This window comes from Strix uralensis, chromosome 5 (assembly GCF_047716275.1).
Source record: "Strix uralensis isolate ZFMK-TIS-50842 chromosome 5, bStrUra1, whole genome shotgun sequence".
Classification (NCBI taxonomy): Eukaryota; Metazoa; Chordata; class Aves; order Strigiformes; family Strigidae; genus Strix; species Strix uralensis.
In genome coordinates this window covers 32,916,638-32,935,205 of record NC_133976.1, presented here as the reverse complement: position 1 = coordinate 32,935,205, position 18,568 = coordinate 32,916,638, and the positions used below count along the sequence as shown (strand labels likewise).

The 18,568-nt window shown below is 37.2% G+C and overlaps 1 protein-coding gene across 1 annotated transcript in view; it reads right to left on the bottom strand.

The window, feature by feature from the left end:
- CNTN1 (contactin 1) overlaps positions 1 to 18,568 on the bottom strand; it is a 261,980-nt gene that overhangs the window by 72,258 nt on the left and 171,154 nt on the right. The window contains exons 4-7 of the mRNA XM_074870366.1: positions 10,408 to 10,537; positions 7,472 to 7,644; positions 2,291 to 2,386; positions 1,056 to 1,262 (exon numbers count right to left, since the gene is read on the bottom strand). Of these exons, the coding sequence (XP_074726467.1) occupies positions 1,056 to 1,262; positions 2,291 to 2,386; positions 7,472 to 7,644; positions 10,408 to 10,537 (606 nt within the window). The remainder of the gene's footprint in view (positions 1 to 1,055; positions 1,263 to 2,290; positions 2,387 to 7,471; positions 7,645 to 10,407; positions 10,538 to 18,568) is intronic.

Sequence of the window (18,568 nt, the reverse complement as noted above, 5' to 3'; positions counted from 1 at the left end):
CATTTACTTGCATTCGAAGTTTGAAGATGTACTCTGTGTGTGGGTAGACAAAACCCCGAGCCTCTGTTTTCCACAAATTCTTTTATTGGATGGAACATTTTGAATTATTGGGAATTTAAACTCAGTATTATCTTAGTAAGGGTATGAAGGAGCTAGAGAGCAAATCTACAATTTAATGAGGGCACAGAGATGCAAATGTAATCAAATCTACCTACTAGTGATCCCTGTAGGACTCCTCTTGCAGTTCTTCTAGATGCAGATCTCAGTGTGAGTATTGGCCATGGAAAATTTGGACAAAGATCACTGATTTGTAATTACCCAAATTCAATCACAGTTCTTTACTGTAATATGGGAAATTTAACAAATAAAAGGGTCACTGAAATCCTGATGATCAGTTTAGGAGACTTTAGTGACTGACAGTCTGAAGTGGCAAAAGGGAACTTGGTTACCATTTAGAAAACGTGCAGTTTTCATGAAGAAATGCTGGAGAATAATCTAGTAACTCAAAGTCACACAGGTAACTCAAACCCACACAGGTGTCTTAGGGGATTGGCCATGAGACACAAAGTCCTTAGGCCACCGTAAGACAGGAAATCTCAGCAGGGGAAAAGGATTTTCCATTTTCACAGGGGATTTCCTGGGGAAAAAAAAATTAATTCCTGAAGCTGTTTATCAACTTTTACATAAAGTTTCTGCTTTACACTCATACCCCTTTGAACCAATGCCAAGACCAGAAAAGATATTAAAGATTTTGGGATGAGTACAGGGGCTTATCACATAAAAGAGACTGGGACTCTGGGGATGAGAACTCTGTTCTTAATGATACGAAAGGAAATTCATGAATCAATCCAGGGAGATTTCCTTCACAGAGTTTTCATTATGGATGGGAATGATTTGGACCTCTGTATCTGGAAAACTAGACAATGTTGTGCAGTAGCCATTATAACTTGCCATATAATTCTCCTCACAGAGCTGAAAATAGTTATGAATGAGCAAAATTAAAATACAAACAGTTAGAACACTGGACATACATAGTATTTCCAATGAATACTTACGATCAGACTGTGGAATAAGTGGAATAAATTTACTGAATACACTCTTTGTTATTGAAGGGCTGGACACAAAACACGAATAATTGCCCTTATCTGATGCTTCTACATTTGCAATGTAGAGATTGCCATTCGTCTGTGACACAAATCGTCGTTTGTCCAAAGCAATGAATACTGGGAACTCATTTAGAAGCCAGCGATAACTGAGATCATCTGGAGGAAAATATTTTCTAGTCAGTATTAAAAAACAATACTATCAACTACTTAAGCCATGGAATACTGTCTGCATAGAAATTACTTCATTCTAATTCCTAGCTTATAGATCTCTTCTACAGGAGAGGCAGATATTTAAGAGAGAATATACGTGCCTCAGTAGCCAGCTAATATCTGTCTACATCGAACATTGAGGTACTGTTGCCAGGAGCACAGATTACTGGGGACCCAGCTACAGTGTGCACAGCTCCCGATGGGAACAGCCTTCCCACCGGAGCCAGGGATGGTGGGAAGAGATGGGCAGCTGGGTCTTGACCTCATGCAACTGAGAAGCTCGGAAGTCCTCACCAGTTTTGTGATTTAGAGAAAACCTTAGAATATTTTAACTAGCAATACACCTCAGTTCTTCAGTTCCTTGCAATACTTAAACAGAGTATGAAAAGTAAAACATTATCCCATTTCACAAGGTAAAGGAGATGCTAACAGCCAAATTCAGCCCTCACGAAGGAACTGCAGATGCTTGAGGTTAAGGGCATAGTCCCTGCAGAGCCCTTCAGTAGCTAATGATGAGGAAAAGGCACTTCAAGAGCATAAATCACGTCATCTCTGACCCTCTGGGGGTGCCTATTGCTGTTCCATTTTAACAGAAGCCCATGATCATTTCTGTTGAGGTGACTTCATTAGGTGGAATGAAGCTGGACTCTGTCCAAGGCCAGCCAAAAGTCTGGTATGACACAGTGACATGTACTCAGGTCTTTTGAATGGTAGGTCAAGTCTCCCTTCCGTTATCCAGATTAGTGTGACTAATTTTATTTGTAGTATCAAAACCTCTTCACAAATTCAACAATAACCTTTATATATGGTCAACTACAAGCATATATTCAAAATAGAAACGTAACCTAAATGGTGATTCTGAAGCTGCATAAAATCTACTGTTTAAGTAAACTTAAAGAAAACTTTTAAAAATATATATTAATTTGTCTTCTACTCTTAAGCAGTTGAAAATGAAGCACTTTGAGCTGAATTACCTGGGTAGTGGTAAGGGGGCTCACAAAGAAGCACTGCTCCAACACCTTCTCGCACTTTAACCTCATAGCGTTCTTCAGGTGGAAAGGGATCCAGATCTAGTTTAAAAAAAGCAGAGGGAGGAAAACTGGGTTTTTCACTACAATAATTTTTTATTTTTTATTATTATTATTTTCAACTCTGTAGAAATTAATATAGAAATACAATATATGGCAGATAAATACCTGTGAACCCATAATGCCAGTTTTGCGCATTTTAACTTTGTCATTATCAAGTGCAATGGATTTTTTATAGTATTTTAGTCATCACAATCACAAATGCCAGGAAAAAAAAAAAGTGGTGCAGATTGTATCCCTAAGAGTAGCCAGGTGAACTACATTTGAAGAAGGAATCCCAGGAAGAGAAAGAAAAATTCTTTTAGGTTATTTTTCAACTGGTTTCTCCAAAATGCAAGTTCAATTCTTTACTGTAACTTAAAGTGGTTTCTCTAAAATGACCCAGCTGACCTCCCTGACAACTCCAGCAGCCAGTTAGCTCAGACACATCTTTTGTGCCAGAGATTTGGGACAGAAGTGACTCAGATCCCAGGAGAAACCTTAGCTGGCCCTCTTTAAACCAACTGCCATGCAGCAGGATAAAGGGACTGTTGTAAGAAGATAAAGAAATAAGTCCTTCATGGAGCTACATATCATCCCACAGACTGTGGGAGAACAGTAATGGTATCTGCAGCGATAAGACAACAGTTATATGAGTAACTTCAGGTAGGTCAATAATTGCACTTTGCTGCTTCTTTTCACTCCCATTTTGTGTATCCAGTCTGAAATGAAACTATAAACATCTTGAGGCAGGGAACGTCTCTTGTGAAGCTTCTCTATGTCACCAAGCACAGGGAGACTGTAGAGATCCTGACTGGAGTCCTGCTCTAAATGCTACTGTGGTGTAAACAATACATTCCTAACAGGCAAGTGCACAGCCTCTGAATGTAATATTCTACCATAGAAATCATATAAGCTAACTTCATTCAGATTACTTAGCTTTATTCGATGGCAAGCAGATATCCAATTCGACTAAATTCCCAAGGCTGGCTCTGAGATCTAACTAAAACTTAAGTCCAAGAGCAGCCAGTCAGAAACAATAAAGAAAAATCAGGATAGAACTATATACAAAAAGAGATTAAGCAGAAAACAAGAGACTATTCACTATTGTAAAATGCAATGTATACTTAGATAGATCCAGTACACACTCTACATTATCTAAAAATAATTAATTCCTTAACTTTGTAACAATTACTACATTTATTAAATATGGTACAGGTAAAGGATTCCTCCAAGGCCAACCACATCTGTCAGACCTGGATGACTATAAGAATCTATAAAACTAATGTCATTATGCTTTGTCAAATGCATGAAAAAAACTCTAGGAGAGTTACATCAGCGTTCAGGGAAAGACACCTCTCCCAACTTCTGAAATACTAATGTATTCTGCTCAAACAGACCAGAAGATAATACAGATCTTTCTAGTGACTGACTGGATCTTGACTGGATCAGTGCCTAAATGGTAGACATTGCAATAGGCCACTGTAAGGACATCTGATTATTATTTTACATAATTTTACCCTGTGCCTTAGTGCAATCACAGAATCACAGAATCACAGAATTGTCTAGGTTGGAAAAGACCTTGAAGATCATCCAGTCCAACCATTAACCTAGCACCAGTACAAGAAAGAAACGGGAACAGGTTCAGAGGAGGTCATCAAGATGGTCAGACACTGGAGCACTATGAAGAGAGGCTGAAGGAGCTAGGCTTGTTGAGCTTGGAAAAGGGATGTCTTCAGGCTGACCCAGTCCCCAGTACCTACACAGGAGTTCTGGAGAAGATAAACCCTCTTTACTAAGGTGAGAACAAATGATAGTCATCATAACTCAAACCAGAGGAAGCTCAGACAGGATGTAAGGAAACAGGTTTTTACAATCATTAACAGGAACTTGCTGAGAGGATGGGATCTCCACCCATGGATGTTTTCAGGACCCTACTGGAGATGGACCTGAGCAACTTGGTCTGAATTCAGAGTTGAACCTGCTTTGAGCAGGTGGTTGGACTGGAGATCCCCTGAGGTCCTTTCCAGCCTGAAAAATTCTCTGACTCTAAATTTGAAAGATAGAGAAACCCAGAGAGTTCAAACCCTCTGCTGATGTAACCACAAGTCATTGATGCGCCACTTCTTTTCCCCTGTCATCACTTCTGGAGTACTGTATGTGTTTCTGGACATGTACCTCTTCCTCAGCTAAGTGCTGCTTGCACAATCCCTACTGTGAATATATTCAGTTCTCCACAACTAGCTCCCAATTAATTTGGAATATTCTTTGATAAAAAATAAATTAAGCATACCATACTGACTTAGTAAAAATTAGCTACTTGACCAGACAGGTTTTGTAATCAAAGCCAAGGAAGCTCTTCACACAGACTGGAATACATCTATTCACATAATATCTGCAACAGTTTGAGTATATTCCCATTCCATTTGCCAGCATGGACCTTACTACACAACTACTTTCTATCTTCAAAATACTGACTGATCTTTCCTGAAAACATCAGTTTCCTTGTTGCAGACCTTTTGATCATCTTGTAAACTTGCCACTATTATTCATTTCTGCTTTCTTTGGAACAGATTAGTGTCTAAAATCTCTTGCAGAAATAGGAAAAAATTAAAAATTACAATCATTAGCCACAAATGTGTTGCTAATTTGACACTGCTTTGCATATGGACAGTGTAGAAAGGGAAACCTATCACTGCTTTTAAGTTATTTTAGTTATTTTAAGTTTACATTTGAAGTGTAGACATTTTGTTTATAGTGTCCTTGAGTAACTTTTGAAACTTAGGGACAGCCACCACAAATTTATAGACATAGGACAGGCAATTTATATATAAAAAACATTATGTTAGTCCCGAAATAGAATGGTCTATGTCAGGTGCAGGAAATACTGAGATGTAATTGTATACCTTCTTCCCACTTATGAAATGCTCTGTAGTCTGATCGGGACTTGATATCTTCTTTGCCTAAGCACTACTTGCTTATTACTCAATAATTATAATAAGTGTGATTCCATGAACTCTTAATTGGAAGACATTCATTTTTATCTAGAATGAAAGAATTAGCATAATCACTGCACTCTTATACGCATACAGCTAATATCTATAGAGTATGGAAATTTCTCTTTCTTGTTGTTCTTGCACCCTCTCTTCTATGGAATTGTGTTTTACTATTTTAAAACTGTTTCCCAGCAAACAGAACAGTGTTTCACCTCTAATTTTGCTCAGCACACACTAAAAAGCCACTAAATATTCCTGCAGGATAAAATTCCTTCCTTCACCAGTATGTATGTAACAGCTAAAAGATTTTAATGGGTTTTAAAGCACTGGATCTAAAAAGATCCAGTTCTACTAGAGACAGTGTTCTCAGACAGATTTATTGACATGAAATTTACAAGAGAATGTGGCTTTTGTTCCATAATTCACGTGAATTTGACAGCAAGACAAAAATAAAATGCCTTGCTCATGTACAACTGGTCAAGACATTTTTGAATTCTTCTAAATGGTTGTTCTAAATGAACTGTCCTAAATGGTGATTTTTCAATCAGTTTATGCACAAGCAAAGGAACAAAAACTTCCACTAACTATCAGATATTTTCTCTATTAATTTTAGCAACTCTATATTCAATTCTTTAGAAACAGTGACTGTGGAAGGAAGTGTTTTTTATATGTGATCATAAAAAGGAGAGAGAAGAAATATAACAGTGTAAAGAAGAATGAGAGTAGAATTTTTTTAACAGGCATTTATCAGTTTCCAACTATCTTTTCACTTCTATTCCTCGCCTCTTTGCCCTACTATCATTTAAAAATTTAAATATTATATATTAGGGTTCTGTTCAGTACAATTGTCCAGTACACTAACTATCAATGTTCAGCTCATGCAGTCACTGAGCTGGGAGGCAGGAAAACATGCCCCAGACTCTTTTGATTCTACTTTTTTATCTATTATGTGTGTTGGTTTCATTTTAAGTAGCTACAGCTACTGTTGTAACTTTTATCCTATTGGTTGTTCAGGACTAGCACCATTGATGCCTGCTTTAGGTATATCTAAATATCCTGTAAACTGAATTTTGATGTTCTCTCCATTAAAAGAAAGTAAAAACCTGGTCTTCTATTCATTCTAGAAAATGCAGTGGGTAAAACACAGACTATGAATAAATCAACTACGATGTGATCCATCAGCTCATTACAGCCTCTGAGTTTCCTTGATATGTGTGGTTCCACAGTCTTATAATTACTAGCAGAAAGCAGAACTTTTCACTTCATCTCTGATCTTATACAGTAAAGGAGAGAAGTCTGCTCATGGAGGCTGCTGAAAGACAAGAGGGGCACTAAGCACTTAATGTCAGGATTAAAGGGCACACAAGGCTTTGTGAATGGTCACCAGTGAGAGTGGATTCCTTTTTTTGTCCTCTGATGAAAAAATATGTCCAAGGAAAAAAGCATCTTAAGGCAAAATAAAATAAAAATTCCAAACACTGTCTTCAGTCAGTAAAATTTTACATTACTCTTCATATAGTACATCAGTATTTTACAACGGATGTATTTGTTGGCAGTGCAGGTCTGTGCATATGCATGCATTCACAAGACTGGATCGTGATTGTCAGAGGCTGACAGAAATGTCCCCCAGCAGGGTCTTCACCATAGCCTAGGAGTCAGGGAGCATGCTTTACTAGCGAGAGACACGCCTTCCTCCTGCAGGCATCCCAGTTGTGTTCGCACTGCAGCAGCGCCTCATCACCATATGCCCCCACCTGCGTCTTTCTTCTGTGACTATTTCCCCTCAGGTTCTACCATAACTTAAAAAGAATCTGGAAATTATTATCTCAAGATCTGGCTCCATGAGTCTCTTCAATTAATAATTTAACAATAACTCACTGAAAAGGATATCATGTCAGCTGAATGTTAAAGAATATAAATGTTTACAAAATTTATTTTGTGTTGATCTCTGCAGACTAGGGCACTTAAGATATTGTTTTTACAGAGTAATACAGCTATAGCACATGTTAGCAGAAGACACTGTAGTGTAAAACATTGGGCATTTCAAGCTAACTATAATGTTTCTACGTTATGAACGTAAACATTAGCTTACATCCAAAACTCAGAGTGGCTTCACTGCTTCTGACAGTTCCAAAGATATTCGACACTACACAGACATATTTTCCAGCATCCCTTGATTTCTCTGGATTATTGATAACAAGTCTGCCTCCCACCATACTGTAGCGATCCTTTGTTAAATCAATATCCCAGTTGTTGAGTTTCCACCTATTAAAAAAGAAAAGCCAGATGTAAGATTTGGCCCAAAAAAACAAACCTGGTAAGAAATGTGATTTGAAAAATAACTCATAAGTTGTGATACACTATACAGGAAGTTATTAATATAATTCTCTATATGTTTTAAGTTTTTCTTCAGCAAGAGCCACATAGAACTCCATAAGCTCTTTTAAACATAACAGTCACAGTCTGCTTTAGCCTTCTCAGAGATGTGGCATAGGTTAAAACCTGCTTGCTGGCCATGCAGTAAAGGATACTTGAGCTAGCTGTGAATGAGCTAGCTAGTGATCAAGCACTGGGATTATAAACATATTCTCAAATAGTTATCTAAGGCCAAATTGGCTAAGAAAATACTCTGAACCTTTAAAGTAAGGACTGATGAAATTTTTAAGAGCTTTTTGCAAAATTGCTGTAGGGGATGAAAATGTTTTGTAAAGCCTAACGTGCCAGTGAAGTCAGGGCAAAACCAGTCGCACTACTTACCACATTCAGAAGAGACCTACTTACGACATTCAGAAAATTGCTGGACACTCTCACCTTAATTACTGTAAAACCGCACAGCCAGTTCACTGAGTCACTGTATCTTTCACTTCATGGACTCCGAGAGGAACTCAGTGGCCCAGGTCTGGCCCTTACTGATTTCTACTGATTTAAAAAGTTAAGATACATGGAGTGGGAACCCATTCATGATTTATATCTATACCTATGTCCACAAGGGGGAGCCCATAACCTTCTTTGAAAGGAACTGCACATTTCCTGAACACAAATAGGAAAGATGCAACTTAAATCCATTTAAAGATCATAAAATTCTTTCAGTGTAAATAATACTTTGTCACAAAGTAAAGATAATTGTTAGTGTTTGAAAATGAGAGCGCATACCCTACATGTTCCTTCCTTATTGATGATGTACCAAAATATACAGAATACTTATCTGGAAGCTGAAATTGCAGTTGTCATAGAAAGAAACAATAATAAAAGTGGTATTAACAAAAAGTAAATTAAGACTAAATAATGAAATGGCAGGATTTTCAAGATGCAGTAAATAGCATTTAAGTCTTACAGGATTTTAGAGGCATCACTTCAGTCCTGCGAGACATACTACATGTCTGTATTATGAATAATAAATCCTCTGTTCAGAAATATCTAGGAATAACTGTCATAAGGACAGCTTATGTTGCAGAGAAAAAGCAGCGAGAAGGACTTATCTACCTCTGAGACAGGAGAATTTTGGCTCATGAACTGCTGGAGGGCTAAGAAATTAAGACAATACATCGAGGTAGACTAAAATAATGATGTCAGGAAATAAGGAAAGTGGTCTTATTCTGTATTGCAATTATCATCACATCAGCTATCGGCACTAATTGTCAGATCTGTTCCTACACAGAAAAGTTCTGGAGGTGCAAGAGAATTCTTTGAGAGTGACTTTACTAGGTCAAATTTTGCAGAGTCCCTGACAGATAAAGAATAACACTAAAATTTACGTAAAGCCTGTAATCACTCTATAGATGACATGTTTACAAAGTCTTGCAGACAGGGTGTGGGAGTCTCTGGACAGGCTGGAAGTGATGGGGAAGTATATCAGAAGGGTACCAAATCGAAGTGTATCTGATCTCTCCACACTTCGACTCCTTTTCAAGCATGGGGAGAGCAAATATGTGCAACAGGAAAATGCCATGTAGAAAACCTTGTAAAGGTACTAGAGCCAGGGATCATATTCAAAAGGGGTATTCTAGTTTCCCCTCAAATCCTTCAATCACAAGTGGTTCTGTACATGTAGACAACCTGTAAGCATATTTAAAAAAAAAAAAAAAAGGCAATGCACACTAGCTAAGCTGTTTTTATGGAAGAATACCATAGTTGACCACAATACTGTAACAGATTTAAAAGAATGCCCAGCAGACTCAACTGCTTTTTCTGTCCTAGAAGCCAGAGTCTAGGAACACATGTGAGTACTGAGGATAATTTAATGAAAAGGATCTCTTTTGCTGTCAAGAAATTGCACCTGTCCCTTAGTATGATGACAGCAGTTTTCTGCCCATGACTAGGTTGTAAATTAGTCACGGTCTTAACAGTGACAATCTTAAGTACATTTCTCTGTACAAAATGAGCAGATAATGGCTGACAAACTCATATGGATGCCCCAAGATCTCACAACAAAGCAGAATTGCTCTGCTAATAACAACACAATTATTCTGAAAGAGGTCATGTGTGAATCTCTACTAAAACTGGTTGAAACATTTTTTCAGAATGAAATCTTTCCTATCTTCAGTAGCATAGCTAACACATCCATGAGAATCTCTCTACCATATGATGGATGCAGAAGCAACATAGGATGTAGAATATCCAGGTCCAACAGCCAGTCCTCCTTTTTTCAGAGTAAAATAGGATAAAAAAGCTGTTCTGATTCAAGAAGAGCAAGGACTTGAACCTCAGTTATTCTTAGACTAAACTAGAAAGATAGCCTCTTAATTATTTTTTAAAGGTCACTTTTTTTTTTGTTTTGCTGGATCAGTATTCCTTTCAAAAGCTGAAAACATTTAACACAACACGAATATCCTGTTTACAACACTGTCCAGACTTTTTGGCAAACTGAATCAAGGTTGATTCTTACTCAAAAATTTCAAATCTCCCCATTTTTCCTGCCTTGAAGACTCTGTATTGACCTGTTAAGAGAGTCAATCATTTAATACCACAACCTGAAACACTCACTGATTAAAAGATTTAAGACCTGAAAATCAAACCAAGAGACGTTACCTGTAAGTAGGAAAAGGAATTGCTCGAGCTCTGCAGTTCATTGAAACTTGTCCATCTGAAGATTCTTCTGGATAGATGGTATCAATGGGTTGCTCCTCAAAAACGGGTCCATAACCTTTGTTTCCTTCCTCTGAAAAAATGGTAGAGTTTGAAATTAATCACTATTTAATTAGTAGTCAAACAGAAGGTGAATTTACATCACTCCTTTCAGATTCAAAATGTGAAGACTAAATAGTGAGTCCCCCAAAATCAAGTTCTATATCCATCAACAAAACCAGAAAAGTACAGAAAACAGAAGTGCTGGCCTTCCTTCACTGACTCCTGGTTCATTCCTGCCTTCTGAGAACTAAAGTAACTCAAACTATGTTCCTGTAAAACTACCTTCCCTGCCTTCTCCACTGACATCATTAATTATTTGTCACAGTTTATGCCAAATGTGATAGAGATAATTCTGAATTGAAGATATGCCCTTTAGGAATGCAGTAGACCATCTTATTTCACAGAGGCCAACAAATTCTCATCAAACAGGTCCAGATCCAAAGCAACTATCCAAACACTAGGTGTTCCTGATCTTACAACCTAATCGGTTCCAATGGTTTTATATATTCAGAAAGAATCTTTACTGCACCTGACAAAAAACCCTGTATGTTGGAGATCAAAGCTGAGAATTACATTGTTTCCAGAACATACTTCTGTCTTCCCTTTCAAGCTCAGGTATATGTATATGTTTTAACTTTCTTCCCTCCAAAATAAGATTTTAGAAGAAGTCCCACATTGAAAATAATTGAAGTTTGTGAAGTCAAGCACTTAAAGGTGAATAAATGTCAAACAGGTTTGACAACAAACTGTTTTTTTTAAATCTTTATCCTCCATTTTCTGATGCTGTTGTAAACGTTGCAGGCTCTGCCCACCCCTGATGCATTCCCTTCTCAATGCGTACAAGACTGCTCTTTGTGGTCTGTAAAAGCAAGACTAGGAGCAAAGGTGGAATGCTCTGGGAAAATTCTGCTCAGTAAATCCAGGATGTAACTGATTTTTCTGTGAGAACGGCAAATGTGCATTCTAGGTACAGAACGGCACTGTAAGGAGATGGTGCATGCTCCGTAGAGATAAATTTTTTAGACAACACAGCTATCTAATTCTCACAGGTCTCTACTCAGACTGAACTAACAGTATGGACACTTGCAAACAAACTCATGGCAAAAGCAAAGTACTACATGACTGCTACCAAGTTCACTTGCCATTCAAGTTCAGAGCCTTGCTCCAAATCCTAGAGATGCCCAAGATCTGGAAAATGACTGCAAGAATCTTGTAATACAAGGGAAACAAACAAAACAAACCATTTTCCTAATAAGATCTTCAGAGATGGATTAATCATTTTAGCTTCAAAATTTCCAAAAGCAACTGTTAAGGATGTAAAAATCCTAACATTTTGCAACAGTTATCTGTGCTGTCTATAAAAATCCACTACATGTCTTGCAATGCTACATTTAAAAAATCTTCACAGATAAAGAGATAAACTAGCAATGTAACAGATCAATGTCCTTAAATCAAATTACGATTTTGTACTCATCCCCTTAAAAGTCTTGCCTTTGGTTATAAAACATTTTAGACTAAATTAGATGGTTTTTAGAACAACTAAAAGAGAAGAAAGATCCATCTATGTAACTAAATAATGTAAATTATGTCAGTGATAAATATCATATATACATAAAACAATCTTTCCGCAGATATCTCTTTTATTGTTCTTAAATTCCATATTCATAGGTAGACACTGGATTACAGCACTAGCAGAAGACTGGTTACAAAGTAAGTTCCCTTTACAGTTCAAGTTTGGGGAAAAAGTCACTGTTTCGCCTGGGGACAGCAGCAGGTCCAGAAGGCACTGTTATGCTGCAACACATACGGTCAGGCAACTTTATTTTAAAAAACTAAATCATGTAATGGAAGTCTTTCAAAGAAGCAAAGATGGACAACTAGAAAGAAAGGCAGAGCTTCTGAAGACTGGTCTTCTTTCTTTGATATTTTAAAGTACAACACTATGTGAAAATCTACATATTGCTAGATCAAAAAGAAGTAATTTCAGACTGAAAAGACAAGAATCACGTATTTGCTTAGAGCCTGGAATGACTGAGACACAAACTTGATGGCACTTTCTGTGCAGTTCTTAAATACGAATACAGAATAACAACAGCCTCTAGCAGCAGATAGCTGTATCATATGCAGCTGACTCTTTCCACCTTAGGACTCAAATGATGTTACAGACCACTTAGGCATTTCATGGCATGCATTTTTAATGCTGCCATCACTATTAATTATACTAAGTGAATGTCTGTTTCTCACACCTATCGAATATGCTTTATAATGGCACTTCTGCTGCAGTCTATTACGAATCTGGTTTCAGATGTCTGGCTGAGCAGAAAAAGATACGTGGACTGAATGTCAGGTGTGGCAACCAATAAACCTTTCATTCTCAGATGTGAGTGTGGACCAGTGATACGAAACAACACGGGGGAGAAAAGAGAAGAGAAAGTGTTTGTGAAAAGATCAACAAGCAAGTGAAGTACCATGCCTGTGGATGAAGTTTGGAGAACGCAGAAAGGCAGACTAAGAGTGCAAGGAAAAAGATCAGTTTATTAAAGTTGTGCCTACAAGAAAAAGGGGAGAAGTAAAAGCAGGGAAAGGAAGAAGGAAATGGATGCATTAGATAAACTGAGGATGAGAAGAAAGCAAATTTCATCTGCTCCAGTCCTGCTTTAGACAAGAGGATGGACTACTCGACCTCTCAAACACCCTTACTGCCCTATTTTATGGGTACATTTTTTGTGATTTATATTTAAAATTGGAGCAAAAGCTATCACCTAATTCTGACTATTCAAGGCATTTTTCAGGGAACTCTGAAAACAAGACTTTTCAACAGTGCTAAAATGTTATTAGGAAGTCTTTGCAAAGGTTAAGAAAATCTCTACACAGCTGATGAGATCATGGATCCTGTATAAGAACTGTTGCTGCTGGAGGGGTGGCCCTGTCATCCCTTCTCCAAGTGATACTTGCCAGCTGGGCAATGTAATTTTTCCTCTAGGCACTCCTGCAACACCTCTTATGCTTGTCTGACTTTTTAGGTAGCTGTTAAAGCTAAAGAGAGTAGAAATCTATTCAATTCTAGCTTTCTGGGTTAGTTTTCTGCCAGTTTAGTGAGATGAATTTGTTCACTGATGAAGATCTGTGCCAGTGCAAAGGGTGCAATAGAAGCAGGGGTATTGGCTTCCAGCTTTTGAGCAGAAAAAAGTTGTCTTATTAACTGAATCATCTGAAAGAACAACTGCCTAAGTAAGACAGATATACCTGAAAGCCTTACCAGTACTTACAGATGAGTTACAAAGTTATGTCAGTACACCTTTATGTCCCTGCACAAGCCTGTGAGAGAACATAATATAAAATATCCAACACATTCAGAGAAAAGATACCAAAAGGATGTCTGAAAATAACAATCAGAAACCACCTGAGGGTGGTTGAGATGACTTGAAGCTTGGGACACTGTGAAAAAGGGAGGATGCAGGTGTTAGATCTATGGCTATTTTGTGGGAATGGCAAAGTGATCTTGGACTGCTTTGACATTATTGCAATGAAAAGAAATAGATATATCTAGGGCAAGGAGATGGCATAACTAGAAAACTGCTTGGGATACAACTGGGGAGGGAACCAGAGGAACTGAAACAGAGAAAAAGGAAACTTCGTGTGGTATAAATGAGCTGCCAGGGAAATACTGTCCAGTGTAGACATCATCCTACAGGTATGACTTTCTTGGCAGAAATGAGGACAGTCTTAGGGGAAAAGTGAAGGAAATTCTCACCTGCACACAAACATACACACCCAGAGCTCAGCTTCTTCCCAACTTCCCACCCAGCCCTGTTTGAAAAACCCTGTTCTGAACAAATACTCTGTGTTTTAATATCTGGCTGATTTTATTAGTTGTTCAGAAAATTCCTTACCAGCTGTTTTCTTGGTCTGGCATTATCCCCATCGCAACAACACATTTTTTGTCAAATTTCCAATTATCTAGACTTTTCATGTCTGGGTCCCAGTCCATCCAAGACCTGACACGACATATGCACTCCTAATATTCAGGGCAACATGTCTTCCATTTTTTCACTTTTCATTTTCTCCAATTTTAATAATTTTAAAGACAGCAAATGACCTGCTGTTTTTTTAATCATAAAAATCTCTGAAAAAGGGTGACTAATTATCTGATATTTCTCCCTACCTGATCTTGGTAGATCCTACCAGATTTTCCATATTGAATCATCTCAAAAGGTGTCTTTTTGACTGATTCTAAAAATCTTCCAATAAGTAGGACTTCATAATTTATTTTACCAAATCTATTTCAATGCCTAATAATGCTTACAATTAGAAGACTTTTCTTTTTAACATCTAAAATTTAGTATCTAAAAATCTTCAACTTTTGGACCCTTTTTATTGATCTTTCTAATTTTACTAAAAGTTCTCATATTAGATCTAAGTTTCATCTTCTAGTATTTTACTGACCTCTTGGGTCTTTCCTCTTATTAGTAGGAAATAATGAAGAAAAAATTGCACCAAGAGTATTTGCATACAACCATTCATCTTGCTCTTCATGTGCAATGGAAGTCTTTTAACATAAATATTTACATTTACTAACCAACTATGCCAACCTGTTACCACCACAGACAATATAAAATATTGAACTCAAACCAGCAATTTCAGTAGAGTGCTGAGCGAAAAATTCCTCTGTTGAGAGAGAGCAAGGTTAGTTTGCCTCTTTCAACACCAGTCACCCAAATAATTTTCAGACAAGTCAATTTATTTTATTATCAGCTAATTCAGTCCTTACATGCATCTAATTAATTTTGAAAATCGATTTTGCTCATAGATTAAGGATAATGCCATGAAGTAAAGCTGCTTATAATTATGGGAGTCACTGTGTGCGTGAGCACAACCAAAGGGAAGTTAAAAATATGTAGTTTATTAAAGACTACTGTGAATATTTTTAGTTCATAGGAGAAAACAGCAGTTCTTAGGCTTATTTTTTTCCAATGCAGAAAATTAAATAAAACCTAATTGTTTATTTTTGTCTTACTCATTCTCAGCTACAGATTGCACATACTGCATATGTTTTTAGGTATTGTTTTATGTGTGGCAAATCATGGAACCTAAAATGCTTTTAAAGGCTTTTCTTATAGATAATTTGGGCTTGCAGCACTCCAGCATCTCAAACCTTAATGAAATGACACAGGAGATAAAGTTCAAAAAATGAAGTTATGACAAGAATAGTAACTCCTTCTTTCTACTATGTCTACTTTCTTGTGTACTGTAATAAATTCAAAGTAAGACTCTTGACATTAAGTGTAGCCTTTATCACATGTAATTTTAAAACTTAGGGACTTTGTCCAAACTAGTCATATGGGCTTTCTTTAGAGGGATCACACAAGCATTTCCAGCAAGTAATCAAGATATCCCATTCTCTCTTCATCATCCACAGAGAAAGCTGAAACCTATAGCACATACTCAACCTTCAGATGGTTAAAATAAAACGTGATGAATCTTTCCATAAGAGAGTCTGGAATTACCTGACTGTATCTGTGCAACATGACCTGGAGTCTCTCGGCCGAGCCCACTAGCCAAAGCCTACTCCTGGCACTGAACCCAGAACCAAAGCCTCCTCCTGAAGGTGAACCTTCTGAAATAGCTGTAGCACCATCACTAGCAACAACAGGAATGCTAATGGCAATTTATCTCCCATTTCCTCAAGTGATAAGATTCAGGAGGGAGGGTGCAGTGATGGCACCAGCCCACTCCCACAACTGATGAGGGATGTATTATTACATACTTGGTTTTACTTGTTTTGCAGTAGCATCTAGAAACTTCTGTGGACAGACAGGAAGCACATGGTCAGGCAGTACTAAGAAAACAGTCTTTGCCCTGAAGACATTATTATTCCACTCCAGTGCAGCACCAGAAGTGCAACTGCACTTTCTCCTTCTTAGTTGTTTTTCAGGGCTCAGACACCCAAAGAACATGGAGAAGGTCAAGCAGGAAGAGATACTATTGTACTTACATCCTCACATGTCCAAAGATAATAGTGTACCTGTTCCTTCTTAGTCAAATTTGAACATCCTCTAGTGGATGTCACAGAAATATACAGTTTTGTCCATGAACCTTATGCAGAAATGTACTGAAATAGTGATTTTATCTACATATATAGGAACATAATTTCCACTGTACCAGTTAACTCATCAGTTCCTTTTCCAAACTTTCCAAATAATTTTTTTGATGCAATACCTCTACATATCATTTACTGCCAACACAGATACTGCATTTTGATCTATAAATAATAAATCTCAAAGTGTAGGTTTAATCTATGAAGTTCCTGGGAGTAAAACTACTGTGTCTTTGGGTATCTGCCTTCATGGGACTGTAAAGTCTAGAGAGCTTTCCTAAATCCATTTATGAAGCAGAATTTAGTGCTCAGATTAAATATGACATTAGATATGACAAATAGATATGTGTGAAGCTGAAGACAGCTTATGAGTTCAGCAATTTTCTATTTTATAATAGAGCCAAGAAAATGGTAACCCCATGCAGCTGGCACATTGTGGCTGAAGTAAGGCATCTTACTCATGCTGTAGTACTTCATTTAACAGAGTCAGTCTCATCACCACCACTACCAATTTTTAATGACTCTTTCTAGGTCCAATAATGATCTTTCCCTTTTTTCTATCAGTTTTACACTTGGATAGCTTCAGAGAGTTAGAAATTTCCTGGATTGGCACTGACAAGGTGAGAACTGGTGTGTTGTTTTGCAGGACATCAGGCTAAAGGAGCAAGTTACAGCACAGCAAACCCAGGGCAGTACACTTCCTCTGACTTTTGTTGCTGCTTTCAGCACTGGGAATTGTAAGGCTGATCTGTATCACACACGCAGGAAACATGCACTAAGAAGGAAAGAGCTGATGATCTTAATCAGGACCTCTGTATCATATGGCAGAAAATGTGGAAAAGGGAAAAAAAGACCACTATGTTTACTGGTAGATGCAGCTACTAGTAATTACACATTACTTCATAGTTAATGTTTAACAACCACCGTAATTCAAATATATCTATTTTCTTCTGCTCATGGACAGCTGCCACAAGTACACGGGGAGTTACTTTATAACTGATCTGAAATGTTATTTTGTAGGGAACCTGAAATGGAGCATTCCTGAAATTTATTTAATGAAATTATTTGTACAGACTGCTACCTGCCTTTTCAATATGCTTATTCTCACATTTTGCATAATCAATTCTTTATCTAATCTGAATACAGAAAAGTAGAAGAAAACAAAAAGATCCCAAAGGGAATAGTATACTGCAATTTTACTGTTAAGTCTTTTATAAAGATGTACTCAAATGTCTTGCACAGACAGGTCACTAAATCATGTTAGGACACTTGTGCATCATTCTGTCTTCATAAGGCTAGTATGAGAATAAGCAAAAATGTTATAAATTAACATTTACTCTCACTTTCTAATTTGATATACTGAGAGAGATTTCAAGTACACCTTAATTTTCTACATTCTTTACAGGATATATCTTCCCATGTTGGCTTGTAGGGTAGTTATATTTCACTCAGGAGGTAAAAATAATCTTTTAAATTTTTCCCTACTTACAAAGTTATTAATACTTTTTCTTTTTTGGAATGTACAAAAGTGACCCACATTTGGTTTCAGAACAGAATTGTCATGGCTGATATACAGTGTTACCACACAATTTTTTAATACAGTTATGTATTTCAAGTGATTAATCATTAATGGTTTATATATAGTTATGCGACAATACATTGGGAAAGTTGATTAAATGGGAAGTCAAATGTAAGATTGTCACTTCACTCAAACCATTCATACGTTGTGAATCATGTGCAAGAGATTTTAATGGATGTCCAATTGTATATTTGCCTTATTTGTTCTAAAGTGTCTTTAATCTCACTAAATCCTCAAATTAAACCACAAAAGAATAGGTAAGTAATTGAATCATAATAAGGGAAACAGCTGGTTAAACAAAATGGAGCAAGTGTTCCCTTAACCAGTACTTCGGGCACTCAGGCTTCTGGAAGGGCTTCCAGATCCAGCCCCATTTCAGAAGTGCT